This window comes from Heterocephalus glaber, unplaced genomic scaffold (assembly GCF_053883595.1).
Source record: "Heterocephalus glaber isolate CG9 unplaced genomic scaffold, H.glaber_assembly_v1.0 deba00001577, whole genome shotgun sequence".
Taxonomy (NCBI): domain Eukaryota; kingdom Metazoa; phylum Chordata; class Mammalia; order Rodentia; family Bathyergidae; genus Heterocephalus; species Heterocephalus glaber.
Window position 1 is genome coordinate 15038601 of NW_028258358.1, and position 18596 is coordinate 15057196.

Genomic DNA, 18596 nt, shown 5'->3' on the forward strand with positions numbered 1-18596 from the left:
GAGCTACTAGAACTAATAAATGTATTAATAAACTTACAGAAGACAAAGTCAGTACACAAATATCAATTATAGTTTATAATAAAAATTAGAGTATGAACTTTTAAAATGCAGCTTATAAAACATCACATGCCAGGGAAAAATATAAACAAAAGATTTGTAATACCTCAGAGAAAACTACAAAATGTTGTTTGTCTATGAGTAAAACATCTCAGGAAGAATCACAAAGTAACAGATCTCAAGTGTTCAAGTGATGAGTTTCATCACAATCTCAACTAGTGCTGGAAAAGGATATTGTGGGAAGTCACTGCTTACAGCTGGATAGATCAGATAGCTTTCTCAAAGAAATAGATTACATATGACCTTTACTTCCGTATTTTTATATAATTCATACATACATGTACGTGTACATATATACATAACAAACGCATACAAACAAAAGAAATGATAATAGGCCATAATCATAATGTACAACAAGGTCCTGGAATCAAATGTCTTGTTTTAGATCCTGTCACCATAATTTACTATAAACAGAGTATGCTACTTTAAGCTTGCAGAGATTCAATTTCATAATCTTTTTTTTCATCAAGTTTATTGGTACATTTTAGGTATACTATATAGTTAACATTCATCATTGGGAACTTGTACCTTTACATGATCTATCTTGGTTCTTATTTTTTCACCATTCCCCTGCCCTCCCTTCAACCTCTCCAACCCTCCTTATTTACAAAGACTTTGTTTCCATCCTGCCCCCCAACCTAGCTCACATTCAATGAATACACAATTATTAACATATAATAAGTACTCAATAAATAATTTGGGGGAAAAAAGAATCAGTATAAACAATATGAAGAACCACAATGAAAGTTCAGCTTTGCTGAAATTAACATTCATAAAAAGTAAGAAGATACAAGTAGGCAGATAATCTAATGCTCATTAGCTTTCCGAAAGCCAAACTAGAAAGTATGAGATCCATGTTAAAAGAACTGGAAGGGAAAAAAGACTGGAGATAGGGAAATTTGTCAGGAAACAAACTGTAATGATTTTAGATAAGGAGTATGAGCTCCCTACTAAGCAGTGTCTGTAGAAGTGAATGGAGGATGAGGAGAAGGAAGAGAAGCTAAAATGTAAAAAAAAAAATTTTTGGTACCAGGAATCAAACGCAGGTCTTTGCGCTTGTGAGGCAGGTGGTGTAGCCACTGAGCTAAATCCCCGGCCCCAAAATGTAAAATTTTAAGCATGGGGAATTTGAAGAAATTGAACGGAAATAGTAAGTGAATCCAGAGAATGTTTCTTCGGGGGCTGGGGGTTTAGTTGTTTCTTTGCAGAAACCTAGTTTCAAATTCTGATGAACGATCCAGGCAGATATACAATTGGCAACTGAAGATAAGAGCTCCAACCTTTGAAGAATGATTATTTATATGAAAAAATAAACAAAGTTTTCAGGTGGAATCCATTAACAAGCTCTGAAATTCAATGCAAATGTGCAAGTATATCTTACATCCTAGGGAAGGGAGTCTTTAATAAAACTTTGAACCAATATGGAACACACACTCAGAAAAAAAACTTTAAAAAACCAACAGCATGGACTATAAAAGAAACTATCCATGAGATTTACCTTAGTCCATTTTATTTGTACTGCTGTAACAAAATACCACTGACTAGGTAACTTATAATGAACACAGACTTTTCAGCCATTCTGGATGATAGGAAGTCCAAATTCACGACACCAGGTTTGGCAATTCCAATCCCAACATTGTTCCTCACATGACAGAAGGCAAAAGAGCAAAGAGGCAAAAGGTGGCCAAATCTGTCCTTTTGTAAAAGCAGAGACCAATTAAAGTAATTTAAGCGATTAACTTTCACTGTGTGTTTTGAAGGAGACAAAACATTCAAGCGATAGCAGAAATAGATAAGATGTAAGGAACAAAATAGAGAAAGAAAAAAACACACATCACAACAATTTTTTGAAAAACTAGAAGTCAAGAAAAGGAATTAAAGAAGAGACTGATTTGAAAAGAAAGCCAAAGTACTATGGATTCAAGGCAAATATGAAGTTGAAAAGGCACTACCAACATTGTTATACACATAGGTCAAAGAATATAAAACTTATAGAAAGCTTTTGAATGTAATAAGCATAAATTCATTGGTACAAGGTAAGCAATTCAGGTTGTATATACACAGGGAGAAACTACAGTATATTAAAAGGCATTAAAAATTAAACAGGAGCAAATGAATTAAATGGGCTATTCCTACATTTCAAGATTTATCACTGAAAAGAAAACAAAGCTGGCAAGAAAGTCATTAGAAAAGTATAATTTTTAAAAAAGTTTGCCACTATTGTTGCTTAACCTTCCTTAAGGAAGGGAAATTTACTCACTCTGCTAAAACTAGCCAGAGATAGGGAAAAAAATCAAGACACAAACAGAATGAAAAGTTTGGGGGTAAAAAGATAACTCTGCAAACACAAAGGAACAATTCTTCCTCCACATCAGGAACAAATACACATTGTAATATAGTGAGAAAGGTGTACTTCTGAGTAACAAGTGTAGGTTGAAGGGGAACATATTACAAAAACTTCAAGTTTTCATAAATGCTAAAGTACTAATAAATAATGACGCTTTAAAACTTTGTTCCTTAAGAAAGTGGTCAAAGTAGTAAAAAAGTATACAGAAATAGAAAACAGGGCCAGGCATGTAGCTCCGTGGTGTCACGCCTGCCTGGCAAATTCAAGGTCCTGAGTTGGCGGGGGGGGGGGTTACAGGACCAATGGACACAGAAATAGAAAACATTATCTTGTAGTAGTAAATTGAGAACATACATGGTTCTAGAGTCAAAAAGTGTGAGACTAAATCACTGACCAAGTATGTATCTTAACTTCATGCTTCACTGTCCTAACAATAAAACTTGGAAGTAATTCAAAACACTTAACAATGCATGTAAATATTAAGTGGCAGTGGTAACAGTAGTTCGTGTAACTTTAGTAACAGTAGCAATAGTAATATGACCTATTTTTAATCAACCAGTATTTCACGAAGGAGATAAGAGGTAAGCTTTTTAAATACGTATGTACCTCAGTCAATCCTTTCAACTGCAGGCAGAAACATGCAAAATTCTTGATATACCAACAAGGAAAAGTAAGGTTCATTTTAACATTGAGCTAGGTACGAAAGCTTGTTTTTCACTACACAATACTAGGTACCTCCACAGCACTATACAGTCTCAAGCAAAAAACTAGGTATTTTACTCTTTACAGTTAAATTTTAAAATAAAGACTATGGGCACATCATTAAATCCTATCATTAGCTCAACTTTATTTTCTGAAAAATTAAATGTTTGATTATATCTTAAGGTGTCCCTTCAGGTAAAAAGAAAAAGTTCCTGACTATTAATATGTTAGTGATGTGCAAACCCATAAAGATGTTTTTAAATACAGTACAGTAGAAAACTTTTCGTTCAAAGAAAAAAGAACTACAACAAAAGAGCTAGTTTTTGATATAAAATTATCAAAAAAAGTGAGTGTTATAGGAAAAAAACCAACATGTAGTTAGCAAGTATGACTAAGCAAATGCCTAAGATGAAAAAATCAATCTTAACTAATTTGACAATACCCACATTTTCAATAATTTATGAAAAGGAAAACTCAGAACACTGATACAATTACAGAACTTACAATCAAATAAAATACAGACTGACAGACTTATTTCATGCTGAAAACTACAACCAGGCTTTCCCACCCCACATCCCTTCCATCTGAAAACTCACCTGTCCTAAAACTGGCTCCACTCTCTCCTTCAGTAACATCCCAAATTCTCAACATGACTCAACAAAGTCCTGTGTGATCTGGCTCCTCTCTGGAGCTATCCACTGCTATTTTCCTTTGCTCTTTTTTCTTGTTTTTGGTACTAGGAATTAAACTCAGGGCCTCTCACTTGCCAGGCAGGCACTGTGCCACTGAGCTACATGCCAGGCCCCTTGGCTTTTTTCAATTTTTCAATTCTTCCAAGACATCTTTTTCTCTTATTTTTAGGGCCTTCATACAAGCTGTTCTTCAAAACCTACAAATCTTTCACAATTTCTCAAATCTCTATTCCCATCCTTTTGCCCCAGCAAACTGCTACTCATCCTTCCAAGCTGAAAGCACCAGAAAAACATATCCTGACCTTCCCAGACATATATTGGACATTCTGGAGTTCTTCACAACAGTCTTGTAATTACTTGTTCACATCATTTTCCCTGCCAAATAGTTAACAGTAGTAAAATAATCATTTTATGTCTTGTTTCCTATCACTTCCCCAATATCTAGCATTCTAATTAGCATATTGTAGGTTAAAGTCCTCAAAACTTGGGTAAGTCCAAAACCAGGAGATACTTTACTAGCATTAGTAGCTAAAAATTCTATATAAATTTCAAGTTATATTTTATCCTTGATCCTTTGTATGTTCCTCCTTCAAACAAGTATAGTTTGTCAATTACAGGGCTGAAGTACTTAAGGCAAAAAAGCAGTAACATCCCTTTAGATAAAAAACTAAGGCTAGAAACCACTGATTTTGAATAACTGAGTTCAGTTTTTTTAAGTCATTAACTAAAAAAATATATCTGAAATGCAATGCAATTGAAAAGATGGGGACACAGATTTTTTGTGTTTTGTGTTTTTTTCAGTATTGGAAAATGAACCCAGAGCTTTCAGACTGAGCTACATACTGAGCCATTTTTTAATTTTGTGATAGGGTCTCACTAAATTGTCCATCCTGGGCTTGAACTTGAGATTCTCCTACCTTAGCTTCCAGCATACTGGGATTATAGGTGTGCACCACCATGCCTAGCTAATGGCTGAATAAAACTGTAACACACATTAGAAAAGGATCAATCAAAATTCCAACAGTAGTCTAAAATTCTACTAGCAGTGCTTCACTTATCACAGCAGTAATGACTGAGGTGCTACAGCCATCTGAATAGGTTGATACACAGAATATCCTTTTTTTAAGCTAACGAAAAATTAGAAGCATACACATTAAGTAGATTTAATATTTTAGGTTAGTGAAAAAAGGAAATAGTACTAAGGCTGATTTGAAACTTGTTTCTTTAATTCTTTGAATTTAAAAAATAAATGGCTAAAAAAGAAAGCTATCTCAACCCAAAACATTTTTCAAAGTTTTGTTTTCTTAATTTTTATCAAGCATTAATTACAGATTAGGCAATTTTCCAATATTTTCTTAATATATATTCATTATTTTCCCCATTTTACAGATGAAGAAACAAAGGTATGGAGTTAAGTTATAATATTATAGCTGGTAAGTGGGACAGACACAATTCAAAGTTAATCTTTAGGCTCTGGAGTCCTCCCTCTCAACTTCTATGCTACACTCCCAGTTGTTCCAGTCCATGGAAATAGAATTTCGTGTGTGTGTGTGTGGGTGTGTGTGTGTGTCTCTGGTGACACTGGGATTGAACCCATTGCCTTGCACATGCTAAGCACACCCTATACCACTAGGCTAAACCTTCCAGCCCTCTTGAATAGAACTGCTATCTGTACTATTCCACCTGAGTCAAACTACTTTGTTAAGATTACCAACTACCTCCACCTTGCCAAATCTAAGAGCCACTTAGGTGCCTCCATCTTTTTTCATCTATTCTGCAGCATCCCATAAAGCTAACTCCCCTCTTCTGTCACACATTTGTTCTTTGATTTAGTAACATATAGCCCAGCTTTCCTCCTACCTTAGTCTTGGGTGTCTTCTCTTCCTTACACATCTACCTAAGAAATCTCCCACAATTCCATGGTTTTAAATACTATGTACTTCACTCCACATCTCTCTGGTTCTAGCCTGAATTCTAGACTCATCTCAACTCATACATCTAACATCACTTAGATATGTCACACCTCATATTTAATAACCAAAACCAACTACCTTTCCCTTGTCCCCTCAATCTGTTCTCGCCTAGCAGCTTCTATCATCCATCCAGTTGCTTAGACTAACTTTGCAGGCATCATCCTTGATTTCTCTTTCCTTCACCTCCCTATCTATCAAATCTACTTGTAAAATATATTTGCTTCCACCAAATATATACAGTGATGTCTCCACCATCACTGTAATGCTAATTACCCACATCTCTGCCTACAATACCCTTTAGAATAACTGTCTCTTTTATTTTGCCCCCTTAGTCTTCACAAAACAGGGAGAGTTAAAATGAGTTCAGTCCTTTGCCTGCTTTAAATCATTATCTTTCCATTATATTTTAAATAAAATCCTAATTCCTGGCCATAACTTAAAAGATCTTATAGGATTTGGCCCCTGACTACTTCCCCAACTTCATGTGTTTCCACTATGTCCCCCACCACAAGGCTGCTTCCTGCAGCCACAATGGTCTCCTTTCTCTTCCTAGGAACACACCATGATCATGCCTACTAGTGGACCTTTGCATTTACTCTTCATTCTGCAAAGAACATTCTTTCTGTGATTTTCACATAGATGATTCTTTCTCAAGTGCTGCTAAAATGTCACCTACTAAGTGGCCTTCCCTGACCATCATATACGAAGTACTCCCATTCTAAAAACTCTTACATGATCCTCTATTACAATGGTCATAGCTCTAGTCATCTCTGAAATAGTCTTATTTTACTTGTTGATTACATCTTGTCAACTTTGGAATTTAAAAACTCTACTCCCAAAGCCACCCACAGCACACTGCAGAAAAGTAAAAAACATATTAAGTAACTGATTTTCCCCACTGCATTTTTAAGTTGTTTACTGTAATTCAACCAAGTTTCATAAAGCACTTGGTCCATGATGTATCTTGTATTACCAAATAAATCCTTAAAACATTCCCTAAATTTTTCAATTTAAGACATTTAAGACAGATTGGGCGCGTTCGGGGTGGTATGGCCTTAGACTTAAGACATTTCAGAACTTTAATCCCCCCGCCCATTCCCAGTTGATCTATACATCATTTCAAGTAAAACTGGTAAGTATTCCATATGGACGAAGATTGAATCTTCCTCCTCCTCTTAAAATGAACCAGCGTGTTGGTGGGAAAAGGGAATTTTACTGGGCACCTTGGCACCTGTTACATCTTCAATCAGTTAAGAGAGGTGCAGATGCGCCAGCCAGATGGCACATGGAAGACGTGGCCTTTCTTTCAGGGATTGTACCTAGGTGAAATATGAGAGATTTAAACTAGTGCTGTTCTAATCCTTATAAAGGCCATTCACTTCATTTAAAGAAACAAGGTAAGAGTCTGTACACGGGGGATTGTGCTCGGATTCGCTAAAAGGAAAGAAACTGATTTTTGAGGCCCTCGGAAAATAAACGTGCATGGGGGAGTTCGGTGTCGGTCTACATATAACGGGGAAACCAGAGCACAGAACTCAAAGATCACCTCGGTGTTAAATACAACACAGTGATAAAATACAGCTCAGCTCAAACTCTCAGGGTCATCTATATCCTGGGCGCGAGCGTGGAAGAGCAGGAGCAAACATAGCCCCGGAACCTCCATTCAGCGCTTCGGCCTCCACCGCAGCACTTTGGGGAAACTGCACACACCTAAGTGTCCGCCTATCCACCACGGCCACCCCTGCGGATATCCCCTAGATACTCACATGGGCTCGAGAGTCTTGCTGAGCCAGGACTTGAGTGCCTCGAAGTTTTCAATGATCATTTTAGACACCATCCAAAGAGGCCCCGAGGCCCGTCACTCCTCGAACCGCCCAGGTCGCGGCCGCTACGGCCGCCTCTGCCGCTGCCCCCGCCCCCTCTCCGCGCGCCGCCCGCCGCCCGCGTGGGCCGCGGTGGGAGGCACCGGTGGCAGGTTCCCGCGAGGCCTGTTGGACGAACAGCTCCGCGGGGTCCACCGCAAGCCAAGAATCCACGGGGTGCAGAAGCTCCCCCTCCCCAGACCCCGGCCCAAGCTCTGGCTGCAACGGTTTGCCTGGGCCCTTCCCCTTCCCCCAGCGAGTCTTCCCGAACCGGAAGCGCTAAACGCGCTTAGACCCCGGATTTCTCTCTGCTTCAGGTCTAGGTGCTTGTTGGTAACGCAGAGAAGGCAAAGGTGAGGAAAATGAAGACTAAAGGGAGCTCAATGGGAACGATTCGGGGGGTCTCCCCGGCTCCCAGCACCCCCAAGAAGATGGCGGCCGATAAATCTCGCGAGACTTAAAGTCTCGCGGTGACTCCTGGAGCCTGCTGGGAAGAGACGTAAGTTTGAGGGTAGCCTGGGCTAGTGCTACGGTTTGTTTTGTGCGCTTTTGCGTGTCTTACGGCCCTGGTCTCTTTTTTTATTCTCTTAATAACTAAAGACAAAGACTTTATTACGAGGACAGAAAGACTGCTAACTTCAGAATCTGCCAGAACTGCAGCTCATCCTCTGTGCGAGCGTCGCGGACTTTCACCCCGAGCGAACCTGCGGAAATGGAGAGCTTCTTGCGGGCAGTTTATGTTCTTCGTTGTGCCGCCTCCAATTTACCTTTGCTGCCCCAAAAGTGCCAAACCCAGTCTGTGTGTGCTGTGATGTGGACAAGATTGGTAAACACAGGCTAGGCCAGTCTGACCCATTTATACCTCTGCAGAACTAATGTGCAGTCCAAAATTACTCGATTTGTTAGCAAAGCTATAATGACCTAGGTGTGCCGCAAGACAAAAGTGAAGTAACTGACAGCTCTCAATTTACAACCCCCTTTAAACTTGTTACGTTAAAACCCCCTTTAAATTTTCTTAGTTTAGAGCAGATTTAGCTCTATATCAGAGAACTCACCTTGTATCAAAAGAGATAGCTGCCATATCAGCATCCCAAATTAACCCCTTCTCCTTGGTGGTTCAGGAAGTTTGATTCCGGCTTGAGTTCTATTTACTATATACTGTCGTTAAGAGACTGTGGAATTTTGCAAAGGATCTAAAGTAGTGGAATGAAAATAATTCCCGATCTAAAGACATAGTAAGAAGACCAATAATAGCTCTTTAGAGGAGACAGTGATGAACAAAATTGTCCTTATGGACTGAGTTTATAATTTGTTAGAGTGACGTATCCTTAAGCATTAAGTGGAAAGATTATCAAATACAAAGCTAGACATTTGTTCTATAATGTAGCATCTAGAATAGCATGCAAATTAGAATCCAGCTATTTAATTACCAGAGTGTTGATTAAAGTGATTTAGCTAAGTGAAATAAGCCTGATACAAAAGGACAAATATTTATGATTCCACTTACATGAGGTTTCTAGAGTAGCTATAGAGACAGAAAGAATGTTGATTGCCAGGAGTGAGGGTGGTGCATGGAGGCAGGGAAAAGGAAAATGAGTTCTTTTTCAGTGAGTATAAACTCAATGAAAAGTTTGCAATGATAAAAATTGTTCTGCAGATGGATGGTGTTGATGGTTGTGCAAAAATTTGAATATACTTAATGCCGTTGAGTTGTACTGTCAAAGTGATTGAAGTGGTAAGGTTTATGTTACATATAGTACAATAAAATTTATAAGTTTAACATTGCTGAGGGAATGTTTAAATCATATTTTGTTGTATAGCCTTGCCACAGGCCAACTGCACTAATACTTTCAGCCTCATCACCAACTATTCTATAACTCTGATACTCTACTGCAGCCTTTCAAAGCTTCTGTCAGGAACTACAGACTGCAAGTAAATTGATTTGTTCAGGTTATGTCCCACAGAGAGGACTTCCACTTCTTTCTCTGACTGCTCAAACCTTACCCATCCTTCTGCTATTGTCATGTTTAAAGTCTTCTCTTAAACACCCTAAACAGTAGCAACAAATTTTAATATCCATGCTTTTTAGGCTACCCCATATCAGTTCATCTTCAATTGTCATCAGCATTGCCTTTAATAGTAATTTTAATCATGTTACTTCTTAAAATCTTCATCAGCTTCCACATTGTCTTCCGTATATAACAGATTCCTTAACATATGATGCCTTACTTTCATACATCAAACTGTTTTCTATTTGCCTAGAAACTGCTTTCAGTAGCTTTCAGTCTTTGCTTCAGCCAACCTGAACGATTTTGAGTTCCATGAAAGAAGTGTGTTCTTTAAACTGAGCCATCGCAAAATATGTTTTCCTCCTTTTTATTTGATGGATTCATGCTTATCAATCAAAATTTAGTATTTAGTGCAGATAACATCACCTTTAGAAATCTATCTCTGATCTTATTGCTCTGAAGAAGCTCTTTGAGTTTTTCTCACATCAGTCTGACCTTGCTTCTATTATAGCACACATTGCTTTATTTTGCAGACAGTCCTGCTATGTAGTCCAGGCTGCCCTTGAACTCACTTTGTAGCCCAGGCTGGCTTCAAATTCGTGGCGATCCTCCTGCCTCACCCTTCCAAATGCTGGAATAACAGGTGTGCACTACCACACCAGTCTCCTGATTTTGTTTCTTCATAAACTATTGGTTTGAATCCCCTGATTCAAGAATAGCCCCCGATACATATAGTCAGTTCTCCTTATTCATTTATTTTTCTATTTAAAGGCACCTTATTAAAGATATATTGTTGGTTCATTAATATTGAACTCATGGCCAATGGCACTATAAATCATCCCTAGCAGAGACAGAGAAAATATTTCAGATAGGTAAGACACCTGATATGTTATAACTTCTAATAGACCGCTGTCTCATTATGATTTTTTCTTACCATGAAAAAGCAATCTTTTAGCTGCCCTAATCCCAGTAGTATTTTCTGTATATGCCTCTCCTTAAGTTCTTTGAGTCTTCCTTCCTAATCTATGGACACATTAGTCTCAGTAATGCTTTAAAGTATGTTTAAAAACTCAATCTGCTTTTCAAGATTACAAAAATATTGTGTACATGCTTCAGTTTCTTTTTACAGTTCTGTACTCTCTCCATAGAATTACGTTTGGATCTTTATTCTCCCAGAACATACTCCTATATGTGCTGTAAAGGTGATATCTAGCTTATTTTTTTCTCTAAATGGGAAACCAGTTTTTCTCTATAATGACACTCAAGGGATTATCCCTTGCCTGTTGATTTGTGGTGCCATTTATTATACATTGATACTTCCACATTTCTGGTTCTGATTTCTTTCAAGTGACCTACTAATCTATGGCTGTATCAGTACCACATTGTTTTTATTTACCATTTTATCATAGAATATCTTAGTGCATAATGGGTGAAATCCATCCTCTTTGCTCTTTTTTTTCCTTAAATTTAACCTGGCTAAATGGGAATCTGTTGTGTTCCAAATATTTAGGACAAGATTGTCAAAAAATCGTTCACTCTGGGAATGTGAAATAATAATATCACAATTTCAAGCCTAGTCTGGTCAACTTAGAAACTTGCTAACACCTAATATTGTGGCTCCTGTCTAGATGTCCTGCCCAAAGCCTCATGCAGTCATGGGTGGGCTTTTTGGAGATGGCTGGATCTAGGGGATGTGATGCTGGAATCAAGGATGTGATGCTAGGATTGATTCACTGTGATGCTAAAATTAAGGGTGAGTATCCTGTATAAAATATCAGGAACTGAAAGAGGTCTAGTGGGCTCACTCGTCAATTGCTTGCTGCCTTCTGCCTCCCCTACTTTGCCATAGACTGTGTAACCTCTGTGATGCCCTTGTGCCATACCACCCTGACTTGGTGCATCTAACTATGAACTGAAACCTCTAAAAACTGTGAGCCAAAATAAGCCTTTCCTCCTTTAACTTTGGGTGTTGGGTATTTTGTCTCAGCAATGAGAAAAGTAACTAAGACACTGTTATTGTTTGGGTGTGGATGTCCCCCCAAAGCCTCATGTGGTCATAGGCCTGATACAGAGTGTGTGAAGCTAGAATTGATTCATGGTGCAATGCTAGGCTCAAGGGCACTAGGATTAAGGGTGTGAGTGCTACCCACCCTAAATAGTCTGAATAAGATATGGATAACAGCTGCTGTTAACTCTCTTGTAACCTTTACTCCCTTGTGTTTACCATGTTGTTCCTGCTCTGCCATGCCTGTTTGTCATCCCTGCCTTGGAGTTGGCCTATTATGGACTGAAATTTCTACAAACGGTAAGCCAAATAAACCCCTTCCCTTTTAAATTTGGGTGTCAGATATTTTGTCCCAGCAAGGAGAGAAAAGTAACTAACACAGTCACCTTTCTTAAAAAATAACAAAGAGGCCTCAGGATGTATTTCAGTGTGAATGCCCTAAACTCAAACCCCAGCACTGTAGTACTGCAAAAAAAAATTCTTCATTTTATTATGGATTGATTTGGATTTAACTGACATCCTATAGTATGTGGCAGTCACAGTGGTGCACTGCTCAGATCTCCCTCAGGAAAGGAATCATTGTCCAACTTCAAGGTGTGTAGCTAACCAACAGCCTCCAATTGTTAAATCTAAATTCATCTCAGCTTTCAAGCTCAGATTACATTATATTCATTTCCTCTCCCCCATCCCTATCCCCAGCAAAAGACTGAGCAAAGCGTAGTAAAAGGACCTGCTCAATTGTGGAATAGCAAAAGCTTTGGTCAGGCCTGCACTGGCAGTCTAATGGCTCCTCTACTTAATCCTGTTTCCTTTCTTTTCCTTTGACAGGTCCTACTCTCCAGTAAACCTTTTTGCACTTCTAACTCCATCTCAACTTTTACTCATCAGAGAGCCCAACCTAAAACACAACCCATCTGGCGTATTCTGTTTTTATAAATTAAAACAAATAGTTAAATAAAATGTAACCATCCCTTCAGCCCCAGTACTTCTTTGAAATCATTCATGGCCACCTCAAAATAAATATGATCTCTCCCAAGATAATCATTCTAAGTTAGCCTTTTACTTTCTAAGACTATCATTGATTTAGCACTTGACATTTATATATATGTACTTTATACATATGTACTTTATTTTCCGTCTAATATTCTAAACTTAATGCTATTTCACCTCCTTGGATACTTTATTTCATTGGTTAATTTCTTTACTTACTATTTTCAAATCTTTCTGCTGAATCTTTCAAAATCATTTGTCCAACAAATGTTTACAGGATGTGCACTCTGTTTCAGATATAGTACATCTTGTTGAGAAGATAGTAGTAGACAAAATGACATTATTGGCCAGATGGAGTGCATAGCCTAGTGGAGACAGATGACATTTTGCAAATCATGAAAACTATATATAACTATAAATTATGATAGATATTATGGAAGACAATAGAGGGAAATATGAACCATTATAGCTATTTAAACTGGAAAGGCTCATACACAGTTTCTCTATGGGTTTGATATTTAAATGGTTAAAAAAATTGAAAAATGAATAGAAATTAGCCATGTGAAGCAGAGACAAGAGCATTTCAGGCACACATAATAACTTGTGGGATGTTTCTGAGGTCAAGAAGAGCCTAGGATCTTAAAGAAGATCAGAGAGATGGGACAGAGAGTATCAAACTTGGAGTTAGGGCAGCATGGCTATAGGTAGTTAGAGGTAAAAGAAGGTCATGTTAGGAGTTTGGACTGGATTTTATTTAAAATATGATAGGAAGCCATTGAGGGGTTTTTTACTGTGGCAGGATGAATTAAAAACATGAACACACACACACCTACTTCTAAAAGCTTAATTAAATTTCAGAATTTTGAATAAAAATAAAGGAAGCAAATCATTCTGTAACATAATAATACCTTTTTGTTATTTCCTTAAAAGTAATGTCAAGGGGGTCCGGGGATTTAGCTCAGTGATTTCACCACCTGCCGTGCAAGCACAAGGACTGGAGTTCAATCCCTGGTACTAAAAAAAAAAGTAATGTCAAGGCCAAGTTAAGAAAGGGAATATATTTTCTAATCAGAGATTGCTTACTAGCAAAGAAAAATAATGCTTGCTGTGGAGAGGTATGTCATAGTAATTCAAGAGGAAATATTTAGCAATTGCTGATGATATAAACTGTTATCAGAAGACATACTGTAATTTGCCTGTCATAGAACCAGAATATTTCTGGTATAAAAGGGCTTGAGAGACAATAACTCCTCAGTGAGCACTCTTTTTATATCCTTAATTAATTATAGTGATTTCATCTCCAGTTCGAAGGTGTTGTGGAGCTGCTATTTATGAATATGGTTATGGTGGCTAGTAATCATAACACAAAAAAGATGTAAATGCATATATACATAAAGTGTTTATTCACACATGCACACATACAGCCACATACTAAGTCTTGTACAAGCTGCCACAAATGATGGTGGTTAAAGTATAAATGTCAGTATCTGGAAGAGAAAAATATAATATTAAAAACCATCTATCAGCCGAGGATTTAGCTCAGTGGTTTTGGCGCCTGCCTCAGAAGCACAAGGTCCTGAGTTCGATCCCCTGTACAAAAAAAACCATCTATCAGTGAAATGATGTGATATCTATGGTATAAATAATTTGAAACAGGATATGAGGAAAGAGTAGAATATCAGTGAAATAAAACTGGTTGTGAGTCCATTATTATTGAAACTGAATGGTAGGGGAAAATTATATTTCTTTCAGCTTTGTATATGTATAAAATTTTCCATAATAAAAATGAATTTTAATATTAAGGCAGAGAAACTCAGAAAACAAAACAAAAAAAATCTCTGGGAAATCCTTAGAGACTGGTTAGAATTTGTCTATCTTATTTACAACTATATCTCTAGTGCCTAAAGAAGTTTATAGTATATACTAAGTTTTCCATATATGTTGAATGAATGAACACTGGAGAATAAAACTCAGTTTTGGGATAAGATTCTGACAGCCTAGAATGAGGGTCAAGAATCCTGGGGTTCATTCATATACTAGATACAGCACTCCTTAGCCATTGTATGGATAAATACCTCAAGAAAGCTATCCCTAAGAGAAAGCAGATTCAAAAACTTCCACCTTGGGATTCTATAACAAGTAGCTGTTTACATGCTTATATATATCTAATCCCTGGAGATCAGCTTGTAGGGTCTCTCTGGTATTATTTTATTTTTCTTTTTCAACAGGTATTTTTTGTAAAAGTGCCTGCATCCTTAAAGCCAAAAATCAGAAGAAAAAAGTAAACTTGGCATGTACCCTATCCTTCCCTTCTCTTGTTCTTTAATTAGACTGGAGGAACACATAAATATTCTTTTGAGATGATTCACTTGTACATGATATTCTTGATTCCTTAGGACAAAACTGTCTGTTACAAAGGTAATGATGTAAAACCTGAATTAGGGCTTTTGAAATTCAAGTCTATTCTTTTGGGAACCAGAACCTGAAAAAAAGAAAATAACCAATAACACTGGAATAGCAGACATCAGGCACAAATAAATGCTTTCTTAAGACACTAATGTTTTAAAGTTACACTGTCCAGTACCACAGCCCACCAGCAATGTGTGACCATTAAGCACTTGTTATGTAGCTAGTTGGAATTACATGTATTAAGATCAAAATATGTATGTTTGCCTCAGCACAATTGATAGCAGCTAGACCTTGGAAACAGCATGTATGTCCATCAGTAGATGAATGGATAAGGAAAATGTTGTATTTATTTATTCTTAATTATTTTGGTCTCTTTGATATACATAATGATCACATTCATTATAAGGAATTTGTATGTACATAATATATCTTGATTCTTTTTTCTCTCATTCCTCTCCCTTCCCTTCAACCTTTCTTTCCCTTCTTATTTACAAAAACTTTGTTTCCATTTTTTTCTTCTATTCTTTTTTCCCTTTTCCTTCCCTTCCTTTCCCCTCTCCCCTTGTTCCCCTTCCCATTTGAACATTTTTCTTCCTACTTTCCAAATCTATCATCTATTTTAGTTGTTATTTACACTTTCAGTTTCTCACACAAGAGAAACAATGCAATATTTAAACATGTGTGTCCAAGAAAATATAGTATTTATACAAAATGGAGTACTACTCTGCCATAAAGAAAGATAAACTTGAGTCATTCATAAGCAAATGGATAAAAGTTGAGAACATAATGTTAAGTGAAATAAGTCAAACACACAAGCTTAAATATTGCGTGATTTATATTATATGAAAAACTCAGTGCCAAAAAAGAGTCTGCCAAAAAATGTATATATACTTCAGTAAAGAAAAACTTGTATAAATATTTTAATACTAAATTTACTGATACATCATGAAATTCATACAAGTTATCTTTGGCCTCTACAATTACAAGAGGTGCTCAAAGTGGTGGCCATTAGTTTCCAGACATGTATTAGTACAGCAACTGCTGCTTGGGTAACCTTGGTCAGGGAGATTGCTGCATTTTCAATTTCTTCTTCAAGGGCCAACAATGTAGTAGTTTTCTGCAATATATACGACATTCTCTAGGGTCCCCCATATGAGAAAAAATATCTGTTGAAAAAAAATCATGCTACTTTTCTTTTCCTGATGTATGTATACATTTTTAAATTTTTTTGGATACATATATATATATATATATATATATATATATGGATATACAGAGATTATATATATTTATATATATATAGAGAGAGAGAGAGAGAGAGAGAGAGAGAGACCAGAACAGAAGATAGATAAATAGGAAATAGGCAGCAGTTCAGATAACTCCCTAATTATCTATTGTTTTCTTCCAAAACTATTTTAAGATAAAAGCTAATTTTTTTTATTTCTACTACTGATTTCTTTTGTTCATTGAAAAGAAAGTTTTGTCCTTTTATCTTTGTGTTTCTTCTTTGTAAGAGAGAATCTTTTCTTATGACTCATACTCTGAGTAACATTTTGACCATTCTTACAAAATTATGATACGCAATATATTAACTATTGTTATTCTCTTTATTATTTTGTTATGAAGTTTTATGTTTTTCATAGAAGTGTTTTTTATATTTTCTTTTCAATATCTACTCATATTACTTTAAAATTCTTTTAAAAAATAAAATTTGTGCCAGATTTCAGATACTTAGTAACAACAAAAGTAAAATAGCTCAATAATTTTTATATTAATTGTATAATGAAATAATGAGATTTTGGATATATTGAGTTAAATAAAATAGACAATGTTAATGAAATTAATTCTACCTGAGCTTTGTTTGTGGGACTTTTTTTTTAAAGTGACTATTAGGAAAACTTAAAATTACATATTTGGCTTGCATATTTTCATTAGACAGTGCTTTTCTAAAATGTGAGAATTTTTTTCCTCTCCTTATATGAAATAAAATAAAAAGCTCAGGTCACACGGAAGACGCCGAATCAGCCCGCTGCAGACAGGCAGGTCTGTGCATGCCCTACCGAGGTCCTGAGTCACGAGGAAGACGCCAAATCAACCCACTGCAGACAGGCAGGTCTGCCCATGCCCTACCGAGGTCCCCAGTCCCGCAGAAGACGCCAAATCAGCCCGCTGCAGACAGGCAGTTCTGTGCACGCCCTACCGAGGTCCTGAGTCACGCGGAAGACACCGAATCACCCCACTGCAGACAGGCAGCCACCTGATTCCACATGACCAAGGCGCAGAGGACACCAGACCACCAGACCAAGATACTGAGTCCTACTGTTCCCGGCCCAGAGGTAGGGGCTTCTGAGCCATCGTCCCACTGCTCCTGGTGCAGAGGAAGGGCCTTCCTGGTCACCAAACCTGCTGCTGCTCCCAGCCCAGAAGAAAGGGCTTTTGGGCCACCTTCTGTCCCCCTGCTCCTGGCCCAGAGGAAGGGGCTTCCGGGCCACCATCCTTCCCACCACTCCCGGCCCAGAGGGAGGGGCTTCTGAGCCACCATCCCACTGCTCCTGGCCCAGAGGAAGGGCTTTCCCGGCCGCCATCCCTCCAGCTGCTCCCAGCCCACAGGAAAGGGCTTTTGGGTCACAATCCCTACCACTGCTCCCGGCCCCTGTCCCACCTCACCCAGCTCAAAGGAGGTAATCCGTGCAGGCGCTAACAGCCCCCGCCCCAGTCCAAATGAGAAAACACATAAATAAGTCTCAAAACTAGACTTCCAGATCACCTACAGCAACCCCAAAGGGAAATGAGATGGAACCCTCTGATACTCAACCACCTGGACCACTGAACTGGCAACAAAAGGGGATCTGGAAAAAATGAAATCACAAATAATTTCTCAGATAACAGGAGAAATTGTGCCCCTAGTGCAAGACATGATTAATAAATCTAGAGAGGAGCTGAGGAACATGATGGAATCCCAACATAAGAAACAAATGGAACCCATAAAACAGATGCAAATAGATTTCCAGGACATGAAAAACTCCATTGAAAGTCTACACAGCGGAATGAGCCAGTGTGAGGACAGAATTTCACATATAGAAGATAAGATTGCAATTAGTGACCAGGAAAAGAAAAATTGCTCCAAAATTATAAGGGAACATAAGAAATCAATCCAGCAGCTGCTAGATGATGCAAAAAAGAATAACCTAAGACTGATTGGGCTCAATGAAGAAACAGGAGAGAGTGGCGATGACATAAAAAATCTCTTCAGAGAAATAATGGCAAAAAACTTCCCAAGCAGGGGAAAAGAGCTTGACATACAGATAAGTGAGGCATATAGGACTCCAAGTAGCCTTGATCAAAAAAAATCTACACATAGGCATATAATTGTTAAGATTCCAGAAACACAACAGAAGAACAAAGTTCGCCAAGCAGTCAGAGAAAAGAAACAAATCGCATACAAAGGAAAGCCCATCAGAATCACAGCAGACTTCTCAACACAAACCAT

At 37.7% G+C, this 18596-nt stretch overlaps 1 protein-coding gene and 1 long non-coding RNA gene across 20 annotated transcripts in view; one reads left to right on the plus strand and one right to left on the minus strand.

Annotated features, from left to right (window-relative positions):
* The window catches only part of Rbm26 (RNA binding motif protein 26), a 94316-nt gene extending 86568 nt beyond the window's left edge, over positions 1-7748 (minus strand). For 17 of the 18 annotated variants that reach the window (XM_087192977.1, XM_021258647.2, XM_004845219.4 and 14 more), the window contains exon 1: positions 7598-7748. In XM_087192977.1, coding sequence (XP_087049103.1) covers positions 7598-7668 — 71 coding nt within the window. In that variant the 5' untranslated portion in view covers positions 7669-7748. The remainder of the gene's footprint in view (positions 1-7597) is intronic. The other variant, XM_087192981.1, reaches the window with a different exon arrangement.
* A 262-nt stretch (positions 7749-8010) lies between these two features.
* LOC101708059 (uncharacterized) overlaps positions 8011-18596 on the plus strand; it is a 29548-nt gene continuing 18962 nt past the window's right edge. Inside the window, exons 1-4 of one of the 2 annotated variants that reach the window (XR_015443716.1) lie at positions 8011-8192; positions 8294-11455; positions 11975-12007; positions 12536-12748. This is a non-coding gene — a long non-coding RNA (uncharacterized LOC101708059). Of the gene's footprint in view, positions 8193-8293; positions 12008-12535; positions 12749-18596 lie in introns of those variants that run through there. The other variant, XR_015443715.1, reaches the window with a different exon arrangement.